Genomic DNA, 26,398 nt, shown 5'->3' on the forward strand with positions numbered 1-26,398 from the left:
ACACACACACACACACACACACACACACACACACACACACACAGGGTGAAAAAAACAATCACTGAGGGTCATTATCAGATGAGGTTTGTCAAACTGCCAGGGATTTCACCCCCGACCCGCCTCCCCACCGCCACGCTTCCTCCTGCACTTCCTTCCTTCTCCTTCCTCTTTGCTTCCCCCCCCCCCCCCCTTTCATGACTCCTCCCTCCTCCACTTTAATGATAAGTCTTGATGGGTCGCCATTAATTTGAGGCTTTGAAGCAGGTAAACACAGACACGAGGGCCGCGTCACGATCCCGACGAGAAACATACAGAACAGAAAGCGACAGATCTAAAACAGGTTTGATCCATTTATAAAGAACAGGAGAAGAAGAGAAGAAGAAAAACCTTTAAGACACAAAACATTTCAGTTGGTCCTGGTGTGCAGCTCATCGTCTCATTACTGAACGCCCAAAAAACGAGAAGAAAACGTGGTGAGAGGAAAGTCTGAATACCTTTTAAGTGAATAAAATGTACAGTTCTCACGTGGAAACGTTAAATGCATTCATAAATAAATAGTCAGAGAATCACTTGTATTGAGAGCAACGCACCATCACTGATGGAGATTTGAAGGTTAGTACATACAGCATGTGGAACGTTACGCAACGTTAGATACACGAAAAGTCTTCAGGAAGTCTGTTGAGCGATGAATGTACATATATAAATGTAAATATAAATCTACTTATTATGTGTGAGGACAACTTTCTCTGTATTTAGGTGTTGAGGTCAGTTAAAAACAAATTAAAAGAGATTTTTATTTAATTTTCTCAATCACAAAACCTTCTTGAAATCGTCATAAATCCTTTATTAAATGCGGTAATTGTAAAAGAGACACTGCGTTCCCCTTAATTGACGGAACTGAAGCTGAACTGACCTCGACCTTTTTTTTTTTCTTCGTGCGATCTCTCTTTTGGAGGCCGCGCCGCTCGTCTGGAGGCGCTCGCCTTTGTGCTTTGTCGGCGCTACGTGAAGAAGAAGAGCTGAATCATTTAGTTACAGGAGCTCATACATATTACAGCGCGTTGGTGTTAATAACAAACACGGAGCGGGCCCCCCCGATCCGCGTCAGTCATGCACATGCAAACATACAGAAGTGTGCGCTGTCTTTCTCCACACACACACACACACACACACATTCGGAATAACACTTGACCCGCCTCCGTCACGAGAAAAAAATAATCTACATATCTGTTCCGCTTTTGAGTTACAGAAAACAATAACACGGCCTTGTTTACCTGGCCGAGGACGACGCTCTGAAAAATATTAACTACCGTAAAAACATCTCCCCCTATTCGTGTCCCCGGAGATGTACGAGAGAGCCCGACGGAGAGAGAGAGAGAACAACACAGAGGAGAAAAGAAAGAAAGAGAAAGCAAAGTGGAAAATGAAGGCAGAGGGAGAAAGAAAAGCAAACAGGAAAGGAGAAAAAAAGCTCCCTGTCAGACATTGGAAACAGTGATTCATGGGGACCATTTGTCCTAATTACAGCAGAGCAACGCTTTTGTCGCTATTAATCACGCGTGTGTGTGTTTGTATTTGTGTCAGGGGAGTGTGTGTGTGTGTGTGTGTGTGTGTGTGTGCAGAGGGGCGATCAGTGGCCTCGCAGATTGAAATAGATGGCCAGGATGATGGTGAGAAGGATGATGGCTCCGAGGATGAAGACCAGGGCCCGGTTCTGGATGATCCTGCAGAGAGAGAGAGAGAGAGAGAGAGGGGTCAGCCAGGGTTCACAGAGGTCCTCGTGTTGCACGTAGAACAGTCACATGTTCATGTGCGGACTAAATGACCAGCCATCGGCTCGAGGATTATCCTGTTTAAGAGCTACCATGAGGTCTGCACACACACACACACACACACACACACACACACACACACACACACACACACACACACACACACACACACACACACACACACACACACACACACACACACACACACACACACACACACACACACACACACACACACACACACACACACACACACACACACACACACAACACACACACACACACACACACACACACACACACACACACACAATTTCAAAACTGCAGAACTTTGCAAACACATTCGTAGCCTCTGTAAAAATGTCATACTGACGTGTGCACACTCTCTCACACTCTCACACACACACATATCTATATATATATATGAACATACAAAACATTTATAAACAAGCATGACACACACACACACACACATCAGTATGAGGACGTCATATACACACACACACACACACACACACACACATATATATATATATGAACATACAAAACATTTATAAACAAGCATGACACACACACACACACATATATATGAACATACAAAACATTTATAAACAAGCATGACGCACACACACACACACACACTCAAACTTTATTTGCCCAATAAAGCGGGAAACAAGTGTCTCGGGAGTCTCCGGGAGGTTTTAAAATGACTGAATTACTGATGGAATTTGCCATAAAACGACTCACTCTTCTGCACATTTAAATTTCCCCACTGTGACCTGAGTAAAGCTGACAAGACGGGGGCTTTGAACCTCACACACTCGAGGGAGGGAGAGGGTGCCGGTGTGCAGCGGAGTTACAGGCCTCTCAACTCATCTCACGTGCGTGTTCCCAAAATTCTCCAGTTTGCATCAGCACACACACACAAACACACACACACACACACACACACTCTGAACCCTCCGCTGCTCCTGACAAATGAGAGAATTATCACATTTGCTGACATGTGGAGGAGAGGCCGAGGAGGGGGGCACTGTCCACTCCTCTAAGCAGGAGATGAATAGCCCATGCTGGGGCCATTTATCACTGGGGGGGGGGGGGCTGGCTGGTTGCTCAGTCACCCTTCTGCCCTCTAAAGCGCCAGTCTGAGCCCGACAGCCTCCTCCGGTCCACCGGCTCGGACCGGCGGTCGCCTCCGCGCTTAGTCTACAGCGCTCGGCCAAAAGCGTGACGACAACGTCCCGCAGTGGCGCTTTATGCTTACGTTGCATTTCCTTTGTGCAGAGAAGTGTCTACGTGTGAACTTTGGACGCTTCAGATACATACAGCATTTTATTTTAACTATAACCAATCACTTGTGAAACACCATTAGCATTTTTCACGGATTTTTTGGATGTAGTCACCGAGGCGACGCCCATCGGTTTCGTTGACTGACGATTTGAAGCCTCGACTTTGGATTTTTAGCCGTCGTCATCCTGGTTTTCTTTGCAACCAGAAGTGACACAGAGGGGGCGGAGCTAAGTACAACCGAACATAAGTCATTCGTAGTATAATTTGTTTTTTACCATCTCTAAAATTATGTTTGCAACCAGAGGAGTTGCCCCCTACTGGCAATTGGAAAGACCCGCGGGACAACACCAGCGAGCTCATTACAACTCCTGTTTGTAAGAAGCTCTGCTTTATAAGAAGACAGTTTATCCTTGAATAAATGCATATCTTATCAGGAAAGCGTCAGATGGTATGCAAAAAATAAAACTAATAAATAATGTTTTGTGAAACACAAGCGACAGCTTAGGTATATTTTTATATCCCGTTCCTGTTGTGACCACACCCCCCAAACCAAGAGCAACAAATACCAGCAACACGCCGATGTTGACGCCGTATTAGTGATGCTATGAGAGGCGGAGAGGATTGGCTGAAGCCAGCTGGGGAGATCCCACTGAAACACTAATCAGAGCATGTTAGCAAGGCCACGTCTCCCCCCATTAATTGACATCCATTATTTACAATGATTATTTATCCCAGCCAAATACCCAGAGGAGGTGCTTGCAATGTGTGTGTGTGTGTGTGTGTGTGTGTGTGTGTGTGTTGGGAGAATCCGGATCGCTTTATGCCGTTTGTTACTTTTTCAGCTGGGCAAAAGAGGGAAGCATGACGCGAGTCCTCAGGGTGGAAAAACGAACAGGAAGTTAGTTTTAGCCTCATGGATGAGGAGCCCGGGTGCTTCGAGAAATAGGGAGAGAGAGACAGAGAGGGAGAGGAGGGGGTGGGGGGAGGGAGGGCGCTGTTCTGTAAAAAAAAAATCGCATTCATTAAAAATAGTCTGATTTGGTGGCAGACAACGCTGAATAACTTCAAACAGTAAAATGTTCAAAGCAGTGAGGAATGTGACAGCGCTGAGATTCAAGAACTTTTTCTCAGGGGACAGATATTCTCAAAAATACTTACTTTGACCTAAACTGGTTCTCTGTACGCCAATCTAACAAAAACATGTCTGGCAGTCCAATGTAAAGTCGCTGATCTTATTTGCCGCGGCTCAAACCCCGAAACAGAAGCTGGATGCCAATGTGGCACGGACCAATCAAAACCTTCGAAGGTTACAATTCAATCTGGCCACAACTCAAAATCTAAGTATGCCTTTCACTTTTCTAGCCGTGTGTTTTAATCCACCGTGAGCAACAAAACGGCCAAACAAGTAATCTTATCCTTGCCATAATTCAAGTGATTTTGCAAGATTTTGCGAAGGTTATGAACCAGGGTTCACCTACGAGCAGAGGACCTGAAAGCACACACACACACACGGGGGTACAGTCATAATTCACTGGTTCAGTGATAAAACTAAGACATAGTGTCTGTGACACCGTCCAGAGTCACAGCGTTTTCCTTGCGGAGCGAGGATATTGATGACATCACTTTGCTTTAATCACCCCACAGGTGATGAGGCTGGAAAGTTACTACTTATATATTATGACCTGGGAAAATAGTTTTTGTCTTCAATCTCAAATGTATGAACTCTGGTTCGTAACTCAATACTTTAAAAGAGAAATAATAACGTTTATTTGTTCTCATCGTGCATTTAATCGGTTTCTATTCAGCGGCTAATAACAACTTGTGTCTATAAAAAGAAAATGAACATCCCAGGGGACGGAGCATTTTCATATCCGCTTGCTGTCACTTGTAGATTTGATCGACAGATTTATTTTCCGTATCCAGCGAAGAACTTTACGACGAGCTCGCACGTCAAATGAGCGTCTGCAGTCGGTCAATTCACTTTTACGTTTAAAATGTTCGGGGGAACAAAAGCACCGAGGATAAAACTTACGCCACAAAAAACCTGCCCCATGGCAAATCCCCCCCAAAACGAATGTTCTTCTTTTTTTTTTGAAATCCCAAAAATTGGGGAGGTAGGAGAGTAAAGAACATGGTTTTCCTCTGCCTTATGGTTGATCCCACCCTGACACGTGGCCAGACAGAACAGAACTTATCAAACCGGATCCATCCTCCAGCTTTGACACTTGACATAGAGGTGGGGTGCGGGAGTGTGTGTGTGTGTGTGTGTGTGTGTGTGTGGAGGGGAAGGTTTGGGGATGTGTGAGTGATTCAAACAGCGCACACACAAATACACACTCCTGAACACCACGTTTGAGAATCCCACTCCCTACTCTGATCCCCAAATATACTGTCTCTCCCCCCCCCCACCCCCCACCCCCCACTCATATGCAGACAAACCAACAGTAACTGTTACCACGACGCTAGCCAATAACAGCACTCGATACTGGTCGTTCTATTGGCTCCCGATTGTTCCTTCATCGCAGGCAACCAGTCAGCTGACGCCTTCCTAGAGGGAACAGCTGAGATACACACACCTAATGTGAGAGAGTCCAGATGAATGCAGAGGAGAGCAACACATGGCGCAAGCAGGAAGGACGGGAATGGACAGGAAAACAGCCCAGAGTGAGAAACAAGTGGAGAGACGGAAATAGAGAGGTGGAGTGAGGAAAGAAAGACAAAGAGAGAGAGAGAGAGAGAGAGAGAAGTCCGTTTACCCGGGGAGGCAGAGCTGGAGGAGAGGCTCCTCTGAGACAGATGAAAATAATGAGGACTTTTCTGTCAGGAAAGATTTACAAAATTGTACCAGTGTTATTAAAATTTAAAATCTACCGTTTTTTCCCCCTTCTTTTTCTCCCTTCCCACCCTCTTCCTCCCTCCCTCTCTTCCTTACCCTGTTTTTTTCCCACCTCTTCCAGCAGCACAGCCTTATTACCAGCTCTAATGAGCACGGGGATACACCTCAGCTCTGTGTGTGTGTGGTGGGGTCCAGGACACACACACACACACACACACACACACACACACACACACACACACACACACACACACACACACACACACACACACACACACACACACACACAGACACACACACACACACACACACACACACACACACACACACACACACACACACACACACACACACACACACACACACACACACACACACACACACACACACACACACACACACACACACACACACACACACACACACACACACACACACACACACAGTCTGCACTAAGAGGAAACTTAGCTGCAGAGTTGCATCTCTCTGGCCCTCCCCTATCCCTCCTCTTTCCACTAGTAGACCAATAAAATAAAAATCAATGGCTGTCTGAGCCATTCTGGCTCTCCTCCCTCCAAACCCTGGGAATATGCAGCATGGGAAAGGAGAGGGGGACGAGGGAGGGATGAGGGAGGGATGAGGGAGGGAAGGATCAATGTGTTCACAAATGGTTTGAGTGATGGACATGGAGGTGGAACACTGGTGGGGGTAAGTCCTAACTAATGCATCGTGTTATCATAACAAACTAATACAGAATCATGTTTCATTGCACACACACACACACACACACACACACACACACACAGAGTGGGGGCTACCACATGACACAACGTAAAGGTAGAGATGGACCTGCTCTCAGTACCGTTTGAGTGAAGAAAGGTGAGAAATGTGCGACGCTTCAATCAAGTGAAGGAGACGAGGAAGCGTCTTTGGGTACTCAGAAAAGCACTATAGAAATCTGAATTATTATTATTATTATTATTATTAAGAACGATGAAGAACAATCCACAACAATCCGATCGGGTTCTTGTTAACGACTCGACCCGTCTGTGAGCGATCTGATCCCGTCACGTTGGTTTTTCCTGTTGTTCCCAAGGGGGTGTTCAGGGTAAATGATGATGTTCAACGCACGCACCTGGAGTACGTCTTTAATTAAAGCCGTTTAGTGTCATTATTTAGAGCCTTCAACATCGAGTCCCTAATCACAAACGATATTTAAGAACGTGGCCACACACCTCAACACTCACACGTCACACGGTCTGTTGGTTAGCATGTAGCGTGATGTAATACATGTCTATTAACATAAATACACTTTTACGTCATGTTTTATATCAAAATACAGTCTACGATCTAAGCTTCTATCACTCCAGCAATTGATCAGATAAAACCCACCGTAATACTTGGGTTATTGATATCTTTTGATTATGACTGGGTTTGTTGTATTCAGTTTAAAATTTAATTAAACAAAGAAATGTGGCATTTTTTGCTGGATGATTGTTGGCTGGACTCATCAGTGCAGCTCTAGAGCACACAATACATTTGTTTTAAAAGTATTTATGTAAATAAATAAAAAATATTTGGTGTATGTGGCATTAAATCTGTTAATTTATCATCAAATCTACGTATTGTATGGATGTAGTTAACGAAGATATACACGTTAAATAAAAGAGTGGAAATATGTTTGACCCCCGATTCAATTATCCTGCGACCCACTTGTGGGTTCCGATCCCGGCCGTTCGAACGATATTGGACATCGTTCTCACAACGCATTCATTTTTTTAGAAAATATAAAGCCACTTCCCAAATTGAAATAGTTTCTCGATTTTTTTCCGTTGAGATTATTGATCCCTAAAAAAAAAAGACGGCAACCTTTTCTTGACCTGTATTGACAAAAAATATCTTTTTTTCACAACTGAGAAAACTGACATAAAAGATGGACATGTTTTTATGTGGAGGAGGTGGTCTGAGCAAGGTATTCCATGTCAGCCTGATTCTCTCTCTCTCTCTTTTCGCTCCCACTTTACTCCCCCTCTTTCCAGCATCTCGATGCAGGAGAACCGCACCGGGGCTCTACGAGTTCATCCATTTTTTATTCGCCGGCTAACAACCCTGGCTACAGCAGCAGCCGAGACCGGGGCCCGTTTCTCTCCCGGAAAAAAAAGTGTTGCAAGGAAGGAAGAGAAGGAGAATAGAAGAAGTCTGAGAGAGAGGAGGGATGGAGAGAGGGAGGTAAAAAAGAAGGAGGACATTCGGCGTGGGAGGAGAAGCGTGTATATGCGAGAAATGTGTGAGGCATGAAAAAAAAGTGAGAGAGAAAAGGAGATGGAGAGGGGAATGAAAACAGAGAGAGAGAGAGTAGGTGAAGGAGATGGAGAGAATACATTGAAACTGTGTCTGGAATTTTGAAGAACTTTTTTTGCCGGAAGCAATCGTGTGTTGCTGCAGCTTCTCCTCATCCCGGTATGATGTACAGGTGGCTTTCTGTGCTCAATACACACAGATCATCCCCCTGCCTGAACCCTCGCCTCCTCCATCTTCCCTATCTCCTTAATCTCCATCCTCATCCCCTTTCCGTCCCCTCTATTGGACATTCAGTGCATCCGTTCAGGAGACGGAATGGCTTATTTTCCGATCAACTTTTCCCAACTCCTGTTTCTACTTTCTTCATTCTTGCTGGAGGGGTGTGTTGATAGGAAGTACTTTATAAATGATGTTTACCCTCTGTGCTCATCACGCCATCAGGTTTATAGTCGACAGGAGCATGGCAACAGCCCATATTTACAGTACAACTGTCAATGTAGGCAATGAAAGCACAAGTGATCACGCCTTCTGCAATCAGTTTGTGCGTGCTTTAATATTATGAGTTTCAATACTTGGGAGCTGCCAATGAAAAAAAAGAGTTAAAGGAATTAGATTGTTTTATTATTTGACTCAAAAATGAATAATAGCTCTTCTAATCAGCTTTAACCCTCCTGTTATCTTCACATTTACTAACATATTTTACCCTCGGGGTCAATTTGACCCCAGCAATTAAAACCTCCATAAAATTATTAGAATTAATATTGTTTCCCAAGTTTAAGTGTGAGGTACTTTATGTTTGTTTGTTGACTACCTAAATAGCCATTTAAATATATAAAAAAGTTGATATTTCTTATATGTTTGACACAGTGAAAAACAGCCTGGGGTCAAATTGACCCCAAAGAACACCGACATTAAACATTAAATGGGGTCAAATTGACCCGAAAGGTAACAGGAGGGTTAAGGCAGTATGGTAACACACTTGGAGTATAAATAAAAGGGATTTAAATATTGTGTGAAGCATTGCAAGTTGGCTCAAGTTATTAAGTTGTACAGGTATTCTGTATTTAAACATATTGTAGTTGTGAAATAGTCGCAATATTGAGGTAAATATTTAACTCACGAGGGAGGGAAAAACCCACCAGCAGTAAGTTTCTGTTATACGAGCAAACTAAAGTGAGATGAAGTTCCCTTTGCCACTCGGTCAGAGTCACTCAGTGGAAAGGACATCCAGATCCGGAACTTGTGCTCAGTGTTTGCTCACAGTATTGCTGTATTCAAATTATGAAGAAATAAACATATATAGATGACCCCTTCTTTATTACACTACAACTTGGGCGTTATAGAATAGAGTAGATTCAATATCCCAACGTGATAACACGGCTTTCCTCACATTTCCTCCTTTCTGCCAAGAATTCCCCAAACCCCAAATCCCCCTCGTACACATTCTGCGAGGGCCAGCTGCAGATCCGATTACTGGCCACGAGGGAAAAAAAGGGCGTAACATTAGCCATCGGGGCTGTCGGCTTCCAGAACTATGAGGTCCATACATTTGTATTGTGTGTCCAGTCCTGAAATCTCATTAAGACACATGAATCATGTGTGCACACTGCTGCTCAACTGCAGTAAAGAAGCAGAAGAAAAAAGGAAATGAGACGGGAGAAGTACAGCTGGGATGCGTCGGGAGCGTAGGACACCCGAGGCGGTGGTTCATGGCATCTGCATGCCGTGTTACTGGTGACACAGATTAGGGGGAAAGAGACTGCTTATGCATCACAGAGTGTTTCTTTATCCAATTAATGCACAGACTTTTCTTTACACAACTTTTCAAAGCGAATGTTTTTTCGTTGTCGTTATTTTTACCGAGAGATATCCCGAGATGCGTTTCTGTTCGCGTTCGCGTCGGGGAAGCGAGGAGTCCCGCATCCAGAGTCCGACGCGGAACACCGACTCTATTGTTGTGAAATGTGAGCGGACTTTGTCGGGCTTAGCCGTGAAAGTGTTTGCACTCACAATGGGAACATTTTCACCACACAAAAGACTTCCATTCGTATTTCTGAGTGTAGAGAACATCTTTACCTTCGCATTGAAAATGCGGAAGGTTATGTTTTGATCGCCGTGTATTTATTTATTTATTTATTTGTATGCGTGTTACTCGCATAACTCAAAAAGTATTAAACCGAATCGCATGAAATTTTGTGGGATGATTGGTTATTATCCGGGGACCATTTGATTAGATTTTGGGATCAATCGGGTCAAAGTCATGAAAAGGTCAAAATCTTCTTTTTACCATAGCGCGGTCAATTTGTATCCAATTGGCATGCAACTAATGCCAAAATGTTCATAATTCAATGCCCGATCTTGTGATATGTGAAGGTATGCGCTCTACCGGGTGCCCATTCTAGTTGAAAGATGTGGTCGTGTGGAAAAGATTGGACTTTTATTTCCTTATCGGGCCTTGTATTTTTTTGGGGACTTTTTTTATACAAGCTGGTGTTATATGTCAATGGCAGAAGTAATGTTTATAATTGTTTACGTTAATACTGGAATCAAAACGCTTCCCTTCACAAGGACTTGTCACGACAGTTTCACTTCGTAAGGTGCCTAAAACTGGTTTCTGCTCAAAAACAAAACCATCCATTAGATACATGCTATAAACTCGTTGGGCCGTATGTTTAGGATTCCCCGGCAACGAAGCGCTGAGGATATTAGTGTTTATGTCTGAGTCTTTTTATTAACTCGTGAGGAAGCTCATTCGCGTGGGGTTTGTTTGCCATTTTAAAGCAACTCTCCAAATATTTGCTTCAAGTCCTGTGTGGTTTTAGTTCTGCATCCTGAGTGTCTCCAGATACGGATGATGTTGCAATATTGCCCACCAGCATGCACAAACACATCTACACACACACACACACACACACCGAACATACAAGAACACACACACACACACACCCACACAAGCTGACCCTCTTCTTATACAAATGTACAAAGAATGTGCACTGGCCAAGTCGAAAAAACACGATTTGCCTGCAACCATCCCCTCGCATGTCCGTAAAAAAAAAAAAGAAGATTGTCCATGACAAACTTTGTTCACATCACCAGTCGTTCTTGACAGTGTGCATCTCTGCCTGCATCAATGCACGGAGCATAAAAGAAAAATAAATATTTGTTTACAGATCCAATACACATGAGCAGACCTTTACATTAATATACATTAAATGTAGGCAACTTATAATCAAAGTGATTTTAACAGACTGGAGTGAACTAGATGCCTGTAAAACCCTCCCATGAAGAATAAACTTCATGTTTGCCTTTTTTTTGGTATCTTCTGTGTTGATTAGAACAAACTTCATTTTGAATAATACTGATGAATATGACAAATGTATGAGTAATCTAACTGATAGATAACATCAATGTCCCTGAGCAGTCCATGTGGATCGTGCACCTTCATGTCTTTACATTAATCATTTACTTTCAGAGAATAATGAAGGGACTAGAGTCATTTATTGGTTCGATGTTGCCATAAAGCAGGAATATGACTGCAGAGGACTTTCAAAACGAGTGAAATAAGGAATAAAAAGGAAGGCTGATCTCTCTTCTTCTGGAGTTGTTGTTTGTAATCTGCCATGGATCAGATATCTCAAACAGCAGGAAGTCTGCCAGTAAAGAAAGCAACGAAAGATAGTTTCCTCTGTTGCTGTCCAGGGGTTAAAGGTCACATATGCATGTCAGTGCGGACAGAATGCAAACTAACCAAGCAAAAAAATTCATATCAGGGCCAAGGGCGAGCAAAAGAAAGAGACATTTCTTGAACTTGACCCCTCGCTCTGTCCTGCAGGTATAGAATGACTCAGCCAGCCAAAGGTCAGCGTCGGACTGTGCGTGTGAGAGCAATTTTGGATGTGTGTTTGTCCGCATCAAGAGGGTGTTGAGAGATATGTGTGAAAACCTACAGGAGCGCATCTGGCAATCTGGTGTGAAATAACACAGAACAATTAAGGATTATGTGAACCATCAAGTCCACCACGTGTGGACCTGCAGGTACAGATGGGATTATCCATCAGAGAGAGAGAGAGAGAGAGACTGGGAGAGAGAGTGTAGGGGTATAATGTCATCCCACAACCCCCCATTTGACACTACAAGGGAGGCTTTAGTCAGCCTAAATAATCCATGCTGTTCCATTAAATTAGCAGACTAGCTTTCCCAGTCCCTGTGTCTAAACTGAGAGAGGGGAGGGGTCGAGCTGGGAGAGATGAGAAAGGGAAGTTAGATAATGGTTGATAATGGGGAGAAAACGCAAGCAACAGTTGTTTTTTTGCATGGAGAAAATCCCTGTTTAACCAGCGTTAAAGCCAGATTAGCTGCCCAGAACGGAATAAAAGAGGTTTATAAAGTGAATGAGACAAACGAGGGGAGAAAAAGAGCAAGTGTGCACACCGGGCCCTTTGAGTGACACTGATGTGCTCATGATTGCCTGCCTCACTGCCATATTTCTCCTCCAACCCATACCAAATAAGCACCTGGAGAGTATGTGTGTGTGTGTGTGTGTGGTGGTGGGGGGGAAGCCACCAGTGTGGCGGGGATTGTTGCAGTAGCAGTGTTATTGACTTGTTGCTCCAGCTACATTTGCTTGGTGCTCTGGAGGCCTGATCAATAGGCTCTGGGCTCTGCTAATCAGGCCTGCAGCCATGCAGTGTGAGCCTTTTGCAAAAACTCAGTTAAAGAAAAAAGGAGGGGAAGAATAAGCGAAGAAGCAAGAATTGGGAGACGATAAGGGGGAAAACGAAAGAGATGAAGACCAAAGTTGAGGGCCGATGACTGCTGCCTGTGTTATTTGACCAATAATTCTCTTTCAATACATTTCATTCCTTCCACCGCTAGAGGTGGCATCCCTCTCCCTCCCTCTCTCAGCAGCAGTGTGGGGGCGTGAGGCGCCATGAGAAATGCAGATTGCTGATCCACGTCTGCTTTCCTGTGAACCGTGGTTCAAAAGTCAAGGGGCAGTTGGGCCGCTTTGGGACTTTTGGAAATGCAAGAGCCAATCCATATTTGCAGAATCCAGTTGTGAGATCTCAAGAGGAGTCCATAGTGCAGAACAGATACCGGAGGAGAGAGTTCACCGAACGAGTGTTAACATGATTATCCTGGGGGTAGAAGCCTTTTAAACAGTGTGACATAATTACCTGAATGACATAATGAGCGTCGTAAACATCGAAACACAAGATATTCCTTCCGACTTTGTGACATTTGCGAGGCGGACAAACACACAAACACGGCACATGTGGACACATATCACCTCCATCTGTAGCCGTATGTTTAGCACATCACAAGCCCACTGTGAAATGCTATGGCAAATTCATGGGGGAACTGACCATCAAATATTAATGATCAAGTCGAGCGAAGTGGGTTTTCTTAGCCCCCCCCCCCTCCGATATCTATGGTCACTGCCGCTGAGAGACTTCCCACATGAAACGGACAAAGAGAAAAGGAGAGGATAGAAAGGAGAAAATAGGGCAAAGAAGGGTAAGGGGAAAGGCTAGAAGGGTGTTCAGTATTGTTCTTTTGAGGGGCCAGAGCCTGAGTCTCGATACACGGGTCCCAAGGTGTAAACACAAACGTGTACACTGCTGATGTCACTGTTTTTGCTTTTTCCTCAACACTTCTGTTGTGTTGTCGGCTGGCGAGGTGGGATTCTTGCGTCCAGTGACGCCGACGTGAAGGCCGGGTGCTTTTCACTGACGCCGGGCTTTTTCTTTGCGTGAACTTCTTCCAGACTTTGGGACAAACTTAGTCCAATGACTGAACTGTCGGATCGAATTTGACGGCCGGATGTAAAAGGCAATGGGTAAAGCTCTGAGGAAGAATATCAACTTTATGAAAAGAGAATGTGCAAATCTTTTCCCTGGGAGTCAAAGCAAGTCCCTCGTGGCGAATGGCTGCGGCGACGGGTCCTTTCTAGAGGATGCGAATCAGATAAGGGCGCCAAACAATAAAAAAAAGAGAAACCGTAGAACAAGGACGGGAACAAACCTTCCAGAAAACATTCAGCTCTAAAACACACTGGGATGGAAATATCGAAAACTGCTCATCGATGGAGCCCCGTCTTCCCCCTCTGGAATACCAACGCCCACCATCACAGCAACAGTGGAAGTGCAGGGTCAGCAGCATCCCCTCTGGCCTTGCTGACCAACAGATATTCCAATAATCACCTTCCTTCCGTCAGGCCCGCGACCGGCGGATCCCTCATCCCGCCTTGGTCCTCCGTCTCCGCTCAGACGAGGGGCTTTACGGAGCGGCGCTGCTTCGATACGTTAGAACCGCTGCCCCATGATCAAACAAGCAAATACCTCCCGGGTCAGCGAAGGGCCACCGCACGTCAGTTAACAATGCAGCATTTAAACATCAGTCGTATGCAAAGCGGCTGGGACACAGGGGAGGAGATGGGCGGCAGGAGAAAGCAGGGAAGCGAGGCCTGGACTGGGGAGATAATGAGCGCGGGAGCACACAGGAGAACATCAGCTGCTCTTTAGCGCCATCGTGTCAGCTCCTACACAGCGTTATGATATAAGATGTGAGGGCCATCCGCATCATATGAGCTAATGATTGAGCGCATTTTTTATCTTGGTCAAAATGCAGACTCAATATTAATGTATTCGATGGGAAGTTATATTGAGACATGTCCATTTGCTATGTCACTTAGAAGTTTGATTTACTTCAAAAGATTTCTCCAAGTTTGTAATGAATACTGAGAAAAAATAGTTTTTTTCCTTCATCAGTGTCACTGGGGCTGTTTTGATCAATTAACTTCTCTCATCTAATTATGTCAGGCAGACAAGAAGAATGAAAAGATTATTGAGAATCCTTAAGACATGCTGTTGCCAGGACTGGATGTCCCAGAAGATGCAGGCTAACGCAAAAAAATATATACATACAAGCGTAGGTCATATTTCCTCAAGAATTCTAGACACACTGAGACTATGTGTGGGTGTGTAGCCAGCATCAGGCTTCCCAATGAGAGCTGTATGTCTACAGAGCCACTAATGCTAAGCAAAACTCACTGAAACTGTTTTTTTTATTTTTCATATCTTTGAAAAAACAGGAGGGTGCATCTTTTCTTTTTTGTGTGTGAATAACCCTTCAATGAAGCTGAAGGGTGAAGAGGTGAAGAAGAGTGTTTTTCCCCCGGCTTATCCCTCTCTCCCTCTGCCTACTGCTTGGTTAACCAACTGACCCGCTGTCAAAGGAGCCTTTGTGAGTGCGCTTTGGCGGATGGCCAATCAGATCCTCTGGCTTGTCTGTCTCAGAGAGGAAAATGGCGCCCCTGGTATGCCATCAGCGGCAGAAATGTGCAGACAGTCTGACTGCTGAGGCAGGCTCGGCTTGCTGAGGTCCTTCCGAAACTATGCCGGAAGAATTACCTGCTTGGCCCATGGCCAGAGGGACTCGTTCTACAAGGGCGGGTGGTTACTTATCTGTTTATTCACTTAAACCTCATGCACACGGGCACTTTAAAAAAAGCAGTTCATCTCCTTCACTTCCACAGGTTCTGACAAGAGTCTCCGTTGGACTACACGGGTCGTTTCATGGGGTTCGAGTTAGTAACGAACAGTTATGCGTCAAAAGGGTTACTAGAAGGGTTCCAAACTAAAGCTGCACGCACACGTGTACTGAATGACTACTGGGTTAACTTTCTGCATCTTCTACTCACTACTGGATACTATAGAAAGGTTTTCCTTTACTTTGCACACACACATATCCAACTTCCAATGCCTGCTTTAATGACACTGAAAAATGATACATAAAAAAATAAAAATATTTTAATATATATATATTTAAATATATATACAGGACTGTCTCAGAAAATTAGAATATTGTGATGAAGTTCTTTATTTTCTGTAATGCAATTCAAAAAACAAAAATGTCATGCATTCTGGATTCATTACAAATCAACTGAAATATTGCAAGCCTTTTATTCTTTTAATATTGCTGATTATGGCTTACAGCTTAAGAAAACTCAAATATCCTATCTCTAAATATTAGAATATCATGAAAAAGTATACTAGTAGGGTATTAAACAAATCACTTGAATTGTCTAATTAACTCGAAACACCTGCAAGGGTTTCCTGAGCCTTGACAAACACTCAGCTGTTATAAATCTTTTTTTTTACTTGGTCTGAGGAAATATTAAAATTTTATGAGATAGGATTTTAGAGTTTTCTTAAGCTGTAAGCCACAATCAGCAATATTAAAAGAATAAAAGGCTTGCAATATTTCAGTTGATTTGTAATGAATCCAGAATGCATGACATTTTTGTTTTTTTAATTGCATTACAGAAAATAAAGAACTTTATCACAATATTCTAATTTTCTGAGACAGTCCTGTATATATATAAATATATGTAAATATATATATATAAATATATTTAAATATACAGTATATATATATATATATCCATTGTATCATATACAGTATATCTAAATTACAAATATGCACATGTTTTCTGGTGTGGTTCAAACTATTTGATACATTCAGTAAATATCCTGAAACTAAATACAAGTTTAATATGACATGTTATGTCCATATACTGTTGGTATTGTGTCTATCGTGTCTATATATATATATTTAAATATATATATATAAATATATATATATATATATTTAAATATATATAAATATATTTATATATATATTTATATATATATCCATTGTATCATATACAGTATATCTAAATTACAAATATGCACATGTTTTCTGGTGTGGTTCAAACTATTTGATACATACAGTAAATATCCTGAAACTAAATACAAGTTGAATATTCCATGTTATGTCCATATACTGTAGGTATCGTGTCTGGGTGAGACTGTGGGAACTCCCACATTAAATAACAAATCAAAAGCTGGAGTAAACACAAACACTACACAACAAGAACACAAGTTGTGACAAAGCCCTGGTTTACAGAGATCACAGCGGTTCCTTTCCGCTGTGTAAAACCAGCCGGAGACGAATACAACCGCTCAACAAAGTGCCACTTGTGACACATCATCCGAGGAAGAAAGTGTTTAAGCTCCTGCTTCAGAAACAAATCTCTGACAGCGGGAGATGATGAAACGGAGCAGATCCAAAATGAGTCTCGCACTCCTCAGAACCTGCTAAACCTGCTGCCGCCTGGAGCATCCCCCCCCTACCCTCCCCAATGGGAGAAAGGAAAGGACCAAAGAAACTAGTTAAAAGAAGGTAGAAAGGGATTGCAGGGTGATGAAGGAATACTAGAATATTGTCATATTATTTAGGATTGCACATTGCCACCGTGCAAACCCCCCAGGCCCTTCGGTTGTTTACCTCCTACTGTCGACGTAATGTCAGCAGTACAGTAAACGCGCACAAACGACAAGTCCGTCTCTCTTAAGAGAATCATAAACACACGCTTGATTGTACTCACAAACATTTCCTCAAGCACTGCGACATACTGAACGACCGCATTTCAAATGACTCACTCGGCCAATCATAAACCTCCACATGTTTAGACCCAAACAGCAACGCCACTCTCGGCTGCGGCTCACGTGTGTCTGCAAGCTGGTGGGGTGGGGCGAGGAGGTGAGTCGAGACTTGCTCATTTCACACCGAGAGGTGAGCCAGGGAGCAGTAATAGAATCCAGCCATAAAACATGGTGAACCAGGGGGAGGATGACGATAGCGTCGTACGTGTCCAACTGCCACCTCTTCTAGACTCCCTCCCTCCGAGCTTTTCTCACAGTTATCCATTATCACAACGTCTGTCTCTGTGGGAAAGTCTGACACACAAGCCCACATTTTTTGCGTGGCTGCTCTCACCTCGACCGGCTTCTTGCCGACGAAGCAGATGGGAATGTTTTGGATTTGCAAAAGCTGAACAATCAATGACATAATTATTTGTGACTTCTACTCAGCCTCATTGTGCACCACTGAATACATATTGTGATTTATTGTTTTATAGAATAGAATATACACTTTTATTTATCCCCAAGGGGAAATTATATGACTGTGTATTTTAAGTGTTCTCCTGCTGTGACACATACATGTGGATTGTTTACAAACTCTGTCCCTTTAAATCATGAAGTACCTTTTTTTGCTGGTCAAAAACTTGATAAATTGATATAAAGAATAAAGTAAACGCATCAAAACTAAACTAAAAATGAAAATGCACATATTTACTGAACTTGGCAGGACGGATCTTTTCATATTCCTTCTTCAGATATTGGGGCCTTCTTGAATTGAACCCTTTCAGCTCTGTAGCATTATCAAAGTCCGAGGTTCTCGGAAGGGGGTCGACAGAGATAACCCGTATCCCCATCGGCTCCTTCATTTGGGCTCAGTGCATCAGCTCACATTGCCCACGCAAGGAGAGGCAATTAGATGGAGGTGAAAAATGGATGAGAGTGGGAGGGAAGGAGTGAGGAAAAACAGGTGGATTTGACAAGAGAGGTGAAGAGTGAGAGAAATGGGGGAAAGTAGTTGTTAATAGGTGGACTGTTCTATCAGCGAGAGCAAATCCACATAAGATGGGAAGTTTCACAACACACCTAAAGTAAGAAAATTATGTAAGATATATATATTTTTTTACTGATGGGGTCATCAGATTGATCCAAAGGACACTAGATGCCAAGTGTTCTAGTGACGATGTCATTCTGAAGCAGATTTCACGAGTTATTCTATTCTGGTCTGCGGGTCACAGTGGTGTGTAAAATGAGAGGGAATGCAATGTTTTGGGAAATCTAAATTGAGGCCTGTGTTTGTTTTCCTGGCCTTATTTTGCAACCAGGAGGCTGGCTCCAAAGCAGCGCCACTCTCTTTACTCGGTCTAGTTTCACAACAACAATGTCCAACACTAACATCCAACACAAAAAAAACGTATATTCAATCGAGGCGAGGACATTAAACTGCATCTTTTCCTGTTCTGGATGTCTCCCAGTGCCGCCACAGAATTCAGCACACAGTTAATTGGGAGTTTATTCACCATGTCGCAGGAACATATGCACACTTACATACATGGGTGTATTTGAAAAAACAAAAATATTAGCAGCCATCTTTTGGCCGCTAATTGCGACGCGCTCCCTGTGGGACGGCGGAGAGGTCCTCGGTCGATAATTAATCCTCTTTTGGAAAAGTAAATGACATTCATTAGCAGGGAATCGAGCCAAGTGCCATTATTTACTTGGAAATAATCTGGAGCGTACTGGTGGCGCTTTTTTTTATGTTACAGAAATAACTCTGGGACAGGGGATGAGTACAGTTGCTTTGCTCCCTTTCCCCCCCCGTCTTTGCACCCAGGAACAATTAGGCCCGGGCGAACAGATGGGGCGCCTCCAAGTGAGAAAGCTCCTCTGAACGACTTTTCATCTCCTTCTTCTTCTCTCTCTCTCTCTCTCTCTCTCTCTCCCTCATTCAGATGCACTCAGGCATATGCACACACACATCAGATATGAAGGCAAATATGAGCACGCACACACGTCAGATATACACACGAGAGCGCATAACAAGTACTGAGCACACGGAGCTAACTTTTAACATTAACCGTTGAAAGAAGAGCTTCTTACAAGAGGCTAAACAAGAACTTTGAACGTGTCGGGCACATTGAGAACACCGAGCTGTGACAGTGAAAGCACACAAGCCGGCCGGAGAGCAGATATTCAAAGAGAAAACTAGAACGGGCACTCGGTAGAGCGCATACCTTCGCATATCACAAGATTGGGCATTGAATTATGAACATTTTGGCATTAGTTGCATGCCAATTGGATATGAATTGACCGCGCTATGGTAAAAAGAAGATTTTGACCTTTTCATGACCTTGACCTTGACCTTTGACCCGATCGATCCCAAAATCTAATGAAATGGTCCCCGGATAATAACCAATCATCCCACCAAATTTCATGCGATTCGGTTTAATACTTTTTGACTTATGCGAATAATACGCACGCATACAAATACACGGCGATCAAAACATTACCTTCCGCATTTTCAATGCGAAGGTAAAAAACACTGGATTTCACAATTGATGAAAAGCAAAGTTCTACATGGCAAATGTCATTTCTTTTCTCTCAAGATGTGTGTTTTTCTTTCCGTGTTTATTATTCATGAGTGAAGTGTGTATTTTGATGTTATAAATGAGAAAACCTCCCCGCCTTTGGTTACTGCCGTGGGTTCATAGACAGTGAAGGCTTTGTGCACATTTGCAGAACCAAACACAATAGATACATATAAGTGTGTTAACACTGCTGAGGCTGCTGTAATGATACAACTGTTACACAATGGGCCATTTGTTGCACAATCGTGAGGTTTACCACAATGGTACTAGCCTCTGCACAATGTACTGTCAGGGATGTACACTTGAATGAAAAGCAACGAATGTAAAGACAAAGCGGACTTATTGGTAGTGCTTATAAAAGCACAACATATGTAGACTTGTATTTAAAAAAAGGAAACAAGTAATGAAAAGATGTATAGACTCTATTTGTCGTTACATAATCAGTAATTGTGTGTATTATAAAAAAACAAATTCAAGGACATTTTGGCCGTTTTCATCAATTACACTGCTCTCAACACAAAACTCACTCTTATTTACTGCAGGTTCAGAGTATAATCATATTCTATACTTCAAACATGAACTTCAGGAAGTTGAGACAGGCGACAACAAACGGGGGTTCCAAATAAACAATAACCACCGCACTAATTTCACACGATTAAAACACAATGATTCATAATGTAATGGCAAATGTTTTCAGGTCATTTCTAATATGCACTGAATGAACACAGAGGACTCTTTTAGTTGCTCTCTTTTATGTCTTTACCCGTAACTGCAACTGCTAAGTGACTCAAACGGCCTTGTATAAAAGGGGCAACCGCAATAAATATTTCCTTGAGTAATTGATTGGTGGACTTCTGTGGAGAACCGTCAGGTCCGTGTCATTTTACAACACATTAGCCCTCACGTAATCTCTCTTCAGGATCGTTATCCCTGCTGACCTGGATCCTGCCGGGCTTATCGTACCGTCCGACATCAAGCAGCTGGTCACAGACATGAAAACTAACACACCTGTTATTGTGCGACCAGTTACCCATCTAAGTACAATGATCACGGTATCAGTCCCTGGGGAGCAGAGTGACCAAAACAGAGGAGACATAATTGAGCGTATACATCGCAGCCTCCCGGTTTCAACGGGGCCCTTAGCCTCCACAGGTAGTCCCTGCCCCCTCTGGTTATGCTGCCAGACAGGGAGTGTTCCACGAGACAGTCCCACTCCTTTACCAGTAAGATTAGGTAACAGCATCTTGTGTTTGCTGACACCAAGGAAGCAGCCCTGAGCCCAGGAGGGCCTCTTCCTTCGTCATATTCTGTTACGTCTCCAAACAATGGACCCGTCAAAAAAGACAAACACGAAGTATCTCTTCATCCTTCCTTCTTCTCACTACTCGATCTCAAAACATCCCTCGACGAGTAACATTCTTGGAGAAAAACTAAACCGTGTGAGGTTAAAAAAAAATGTCTAAACAAGGTCATGGCTAATTGGAACTTTTTTTGCTCTTTCGGTAACTATTGAGTTAATGAATGCCTAACGGTGTCCATTCTGTAAATAAAAATAGTTTTCTCTCCAATTTGTGACCGAACTTGAAATTAAACCTACTGGCCCTCTTTCCTCCCTCGACGCTGACTAAAAGCCAGGTTGTTATTTTAGCTATGGGCAGGACTGAGGCCTAGCGTAACCTTTCCCGTGCCGAAGGGAAACTTCCCCAAGAAATCCGATACAATCCAGGTCGAGGGCCTCGCTAATTCGTCCGTCCGGCTCGGCACACTTTCCGCAACCTCCTTCTCTTCAGCCACCCCCCACCAACGCCCAATCGATCTGCTTATCTCTCCAGATCAAAGGCTTGCACCTCGGTTGTACATTTAGCCTCGGCCGGTTCCTCCCACATCATGTCTAAATATTAATGATAATAAAGTCTCACACCCATCCCTGTGTCAGGCAATTACAGCCAACATTGATCCTCAGCTCTCTGCTCCAATTAGAACTCACCGCTCGTAATGCGTCCGAGCACATCAAAGGAGAACAGCCATTGATCCACTCCTGGATCTTAACGTTTACCGTTAAGAGAGAGAGGGAGAGGGACGAGGCGGTGGGGGGGAAGCAATATACCGACTGGAGAAGAAAAGGGGAGAAAATAAATCATTTTATCCAGCCAGTCAGGTGAAGGAAGCTCTGAAACTCAGAGGGTAAGGTATGGCAGAGGGGGCTAAATAATATTGGACACCGACAGTTCAGAAGGCAACGCGCAATCCGGAAAGACTCCTTCACAAAAGCATGGCTGCACACTAAAACATCTTCTCTCTTTTATGTCAACATAGATCTTATTGCGCAAAACCATTAAGTGCATGTGTCTGCCCACCAGAACTGCAGAAGCAATTGAAAAGTCAACTTGTAAATTCAGCAAAGGAGAATAAGCCTAAATCGTACGCAATCACTGCCAGACTTTCAGGAGTATTCTTACTACTTAATATCGATGAATGAGCTACAACCTAACTTAAATATAAGACAATACAGGTCTGAGTGGGAGGTAAGAAAAGCTTCAGTAAAACACGAGTCATCATGTCAACACCCACATCGATGTCTTGAGGCCAACTACCCTTGACAGCTGACCTTTGTGACATCTTAAAGTTTGAGGAAAAGGAAATGTTTCAAATCAACAGACAGAATACTCCACCATACGTCTGTCTAAAACAAAACATGCTCGGCAAAAGGAACAGAAACAACAGCGGGGTAGAACCGGGCCCATCGAGTCAATAGACAGCGACGTGTCACCATTAAACCGGGTGCATTCCTTGCACAAATGAAGCTTAACAATCCCAGTGTTGACACCATTATTTGGCAGGGCCTGTTGTTATGCTCTTTCTCTGCTGGACTGATAGCTCTGATAGTCCTGGCCTCGGGCGCGACCTCACAGCCGCCTTTGTCACAGGGCTGGAGGAAGGCTTAACCATCGCTCTGGGCTACAACGACACTCTTCATGGCACCATAATACACTGAACCGCTGTGCACTGGAACGCAACCCAATGGTTTGTATACCTACAATTAATTGAGTGACTATGGCTGGTCTCTTGACAATAAGCTGAAATATGTTGAGCAATGAGGTAACGGTGACAAATAAATGAAAGACGGGTACAAAATAACTACGCCAATTATATTAGTGACAATGCTGTAATAGTCGTGAAGCTCGCATTACAAACTGAATGACGATTCATATCTGAAACGGGAATGTGGATTGTTGTCTTGACTTGTTGAGGTTCATTCAAAGGTCAAAAAAGGAGGAACTATTTCTATGTTTATAGTAATATGTAGCACCTCGTGAATGAACAGCAAGTTAAGAAACTATTAAAATAAGAATAAATCTCTCAATATTGATACACACAAACCAGATGTTAGATCACATGACAAAACGTTTTTAAAATCTAAAAGTCATCCAGGCCATAGGTCAAATAAATTGATTGGAAATCTTTTATTTTAAGTCTGTCTCCTTAACACCTTATGCTTTATTTCAGCATCTGCTTATGTAGAATATTTCCCTCTTCTCAACCCACCGTCCTCTGGCTGCGGTATCCCTCGCTATTATACGCTTTGCTAACACGGTGCTTTGCTTCAACTCTCTACCTCGGCCGACAAAACGATGTAATTAAAGATTGGTGAAATGAAACCAGTGTTTAGAAATGGTTTATGTCGAGTCTGTTCCGAAATGCTACACCACAGTGGAACTTTTCGATGGGACGGGTGTGCATCGACGTCTTGTGAAATAAAATAGAGTCTCGGCCTGAAGAGTCGGGCAAAATATCTAACCGACAGAGCCTCAGTGTGAGCCAGGTCGAAATACGGAGGCTGTGTACAATAGCAATGGTAATTTGCTGTTGGGTGGGATATCGAGGCTCCTCACATGTGTTTTATACTCAGTGATGCATTCAGGTCAGCTGAGGAGAATGAGGGGATTGGCGGACTCCACAAACAGGCTGGGAAAGTGACACTAGGATGCTAGGCCCAGACATCAATGTCCTCACAACGTCCCTTTAACACTGAAGCAATGTTAACCCTGGCGCCATCAGAATATGGGTTTAAAGTTTACACTTTGGCTGGCAGGATGTCCATGTTACCTAGCAAACACTCAGAAAACAAACAAAGCGTCTCTAACATTTAAGAGGCGCTGCTTTTCAGGGCTGTGATTGATGGTTTAGAAAGAACTGGATACTTATGTGGAGGTTATCTTTGTGGCCAACAGGATAAGATACAGACCGAGTTGTGATGCTTGTTGTTCAAAAAGCCTGTCGACTATTCTTTAACTTTTGTAAAATACAGTGCCTGGCAGATTGAAAGAGTTCATAGTATCCTGATGTACATTCGAAGAAATTCTCAAAATACTTTTTCCTCATTTTATTATGACCAATTAGTCAATAGTTAGTTTATATGGATTTTATAAATTGTGATAAGCATTCATTTATTGTTCCTGTTGCCAGTAACACAGCAACTCATCCTAAAAATAACACTCTATAGAGTAAAGGAGTGAAAACCTGATAGTCAGCATTTTTTTATTTCACATCGCTGCAAGAACCTTGGTAGATGCAATATGGGCGACTGAACTTCTGAACTGTGGAGGCAAACTGTATGTATGTGTTTAAAAAAAAAAGTGTTGTGTTACATTAAATGGTATCAAACTATATTTTTACAAAGTTTTCAGAGCTGTTCTGTGAGCAAGGTTGTTGAAGCTGAGACGGATCACGAAGGGATGGTGTTGACCCTCGAGGTGCAAACTAAGATCCCTGTCGCCAGAGAGACGTGAAGATCCTGGTGTGAGTGGGGAAGTCTTCTCTCCAGTTGGCAACGAGCCTCGCCTCGCACTAGGGTGCTCCGCCAACAGCTCCTCTAGTCTGTCGGACCCCCCCCCCCCCCCCCCCCTCCACAGACTCCTGGATGCCAGTCTGCCTGGCTGGTGTGGGCCAAACAAGCCCCAGCCATCGGGCCAAAGGGGGCAACGGAACTGCTGCCAGCTGGGCCGGCACTTCACGGCCGAGCACCACTCTCCAAACAAACAGTGCTGCGGGCCGCGAGCCACGGCCAACATGGAACCTGTCATTACCAGCCGTGCATGGCTGGTTCACTCCCCAAAACCCAAGCCAGGCCAGGGGCTTGAACGGGTACTGCACTTGACTAAAACATTTTTTCGAGAGATTTTCTTTTGACAATATTGCTAGATTATCAGCATATCAAGGTAATATGTCTATTTGACCCTGACAAAAAGTGTTGACTGTAACTGTCAACACTTTTTGAAGGAATAAGAAGCAGAATTTTCAGTCAAAGACAATTGCACATTGAAAGACAGGGCCTGCCAAACATCCCTGAGGATTAACTGCATACCGTCTAATTATACAACATCTAGAAAACTTCCTATGTCTCTGGGCTAAAAATGGGCATTGGACCTCACTGGGGTTTTCTCCGCTGATCAAGGTTCTCCAGGCTTCTGTGGCATAACTCTGCTTTGTCCTTACAACTTTGGCTACAAGAGATGATAGTTTAAGGCCTCTATCATGAAAAGAGGGAGGACCTTTGTGATCCCATGCTGGGTAGCAGTTTACAATGATGGCTTCTTTGTATGAACATTAGTAATTTTCTACAGGGGCAATGACCACGCTGAATGGGGTTAACGATACACGGCAACAGCTTGCAGTGATTACCTTCGCATTGAAAATGCGGAAGGTAATGTTTTGATCGCCGTGTATTTATTTATTTATTTGTATGCGTGTTATTTGCATAAGTAAAAAAGTATTAAACCGAATCGCATGAAATTTGGTGGGATGATTGGTTATTATCCGGGGACCATTTGATTAGATTTTGGGATCGATCAGGTCAAAGGTCAAGAAAAGGTCAACATCTTCTTTTTACCATAGCGCGGTCAATTTATATCCAATTGGCATGCAAATAATGCCAAAATGTTCATAATTCAATGCCCAATCTTGTGATATGCGAAGGTATGCGCTCTACCGAGTGCCCGTTCTAGTTTACTTATGTTTTACTGCCATGAAGAAACTTATGATATTAGACCACTTACATATTCTTTTATATTGAGTGTCTAAATATTATCCATAGCATTATAGCTCGGATTTACAATGGTTTATAGTGTATTGTATTATTTTGGA

General features: G+C 43.3%; 1 protein-coding gene across 5 annotated transcripts in view; it reads right to left on the reverse strand.

The window, feature by feature from the left end:
- Positions 1-337: 337 nt before the first annotated feature.
- vti1a (vesicle transport through interaction with t-SNAREs 1A) overlaps positions 338-26,398 on the reverse strand; it is a 119,600-nt gene continuing 93,539 nt past the window's right edge. For 2 of the 5 annotated variants that reach the window (XM_056429781.1, XM_056429780.1), the window contains one exon: positions 338-1,724. In XM_056429781.1, the coding sequence (XP_056285756.1) occupies positions 1,631-1,724 (94 nt within the window). In that variant the 3' untranslated portion in view covers positions 338-1,630. The remainder of the gene's footprint in view (positions 1,725-26,398) is intronic. The other 3 variants (XM_056429785.1, XM_056429782.1, XM_056429783.1) reach the window with 2 other exon arrangements.

Source organism: Pseudoliparis swirei, chromosome 13, assembly GCF_029220125.1.
Source record: "Pseudoliparis swirei isolate HS2019 ecotype Mariana Trench chromosome 13, NWPU_hadal_v1, whole genome shotgun sequence".
NCBI classification, from domain to species: Eukaryota; Metazoa; Chordata; class Actinopteri; order Perciformes; family Liparidae; genus Pseudoliparis; species Pseudoliparis swirei.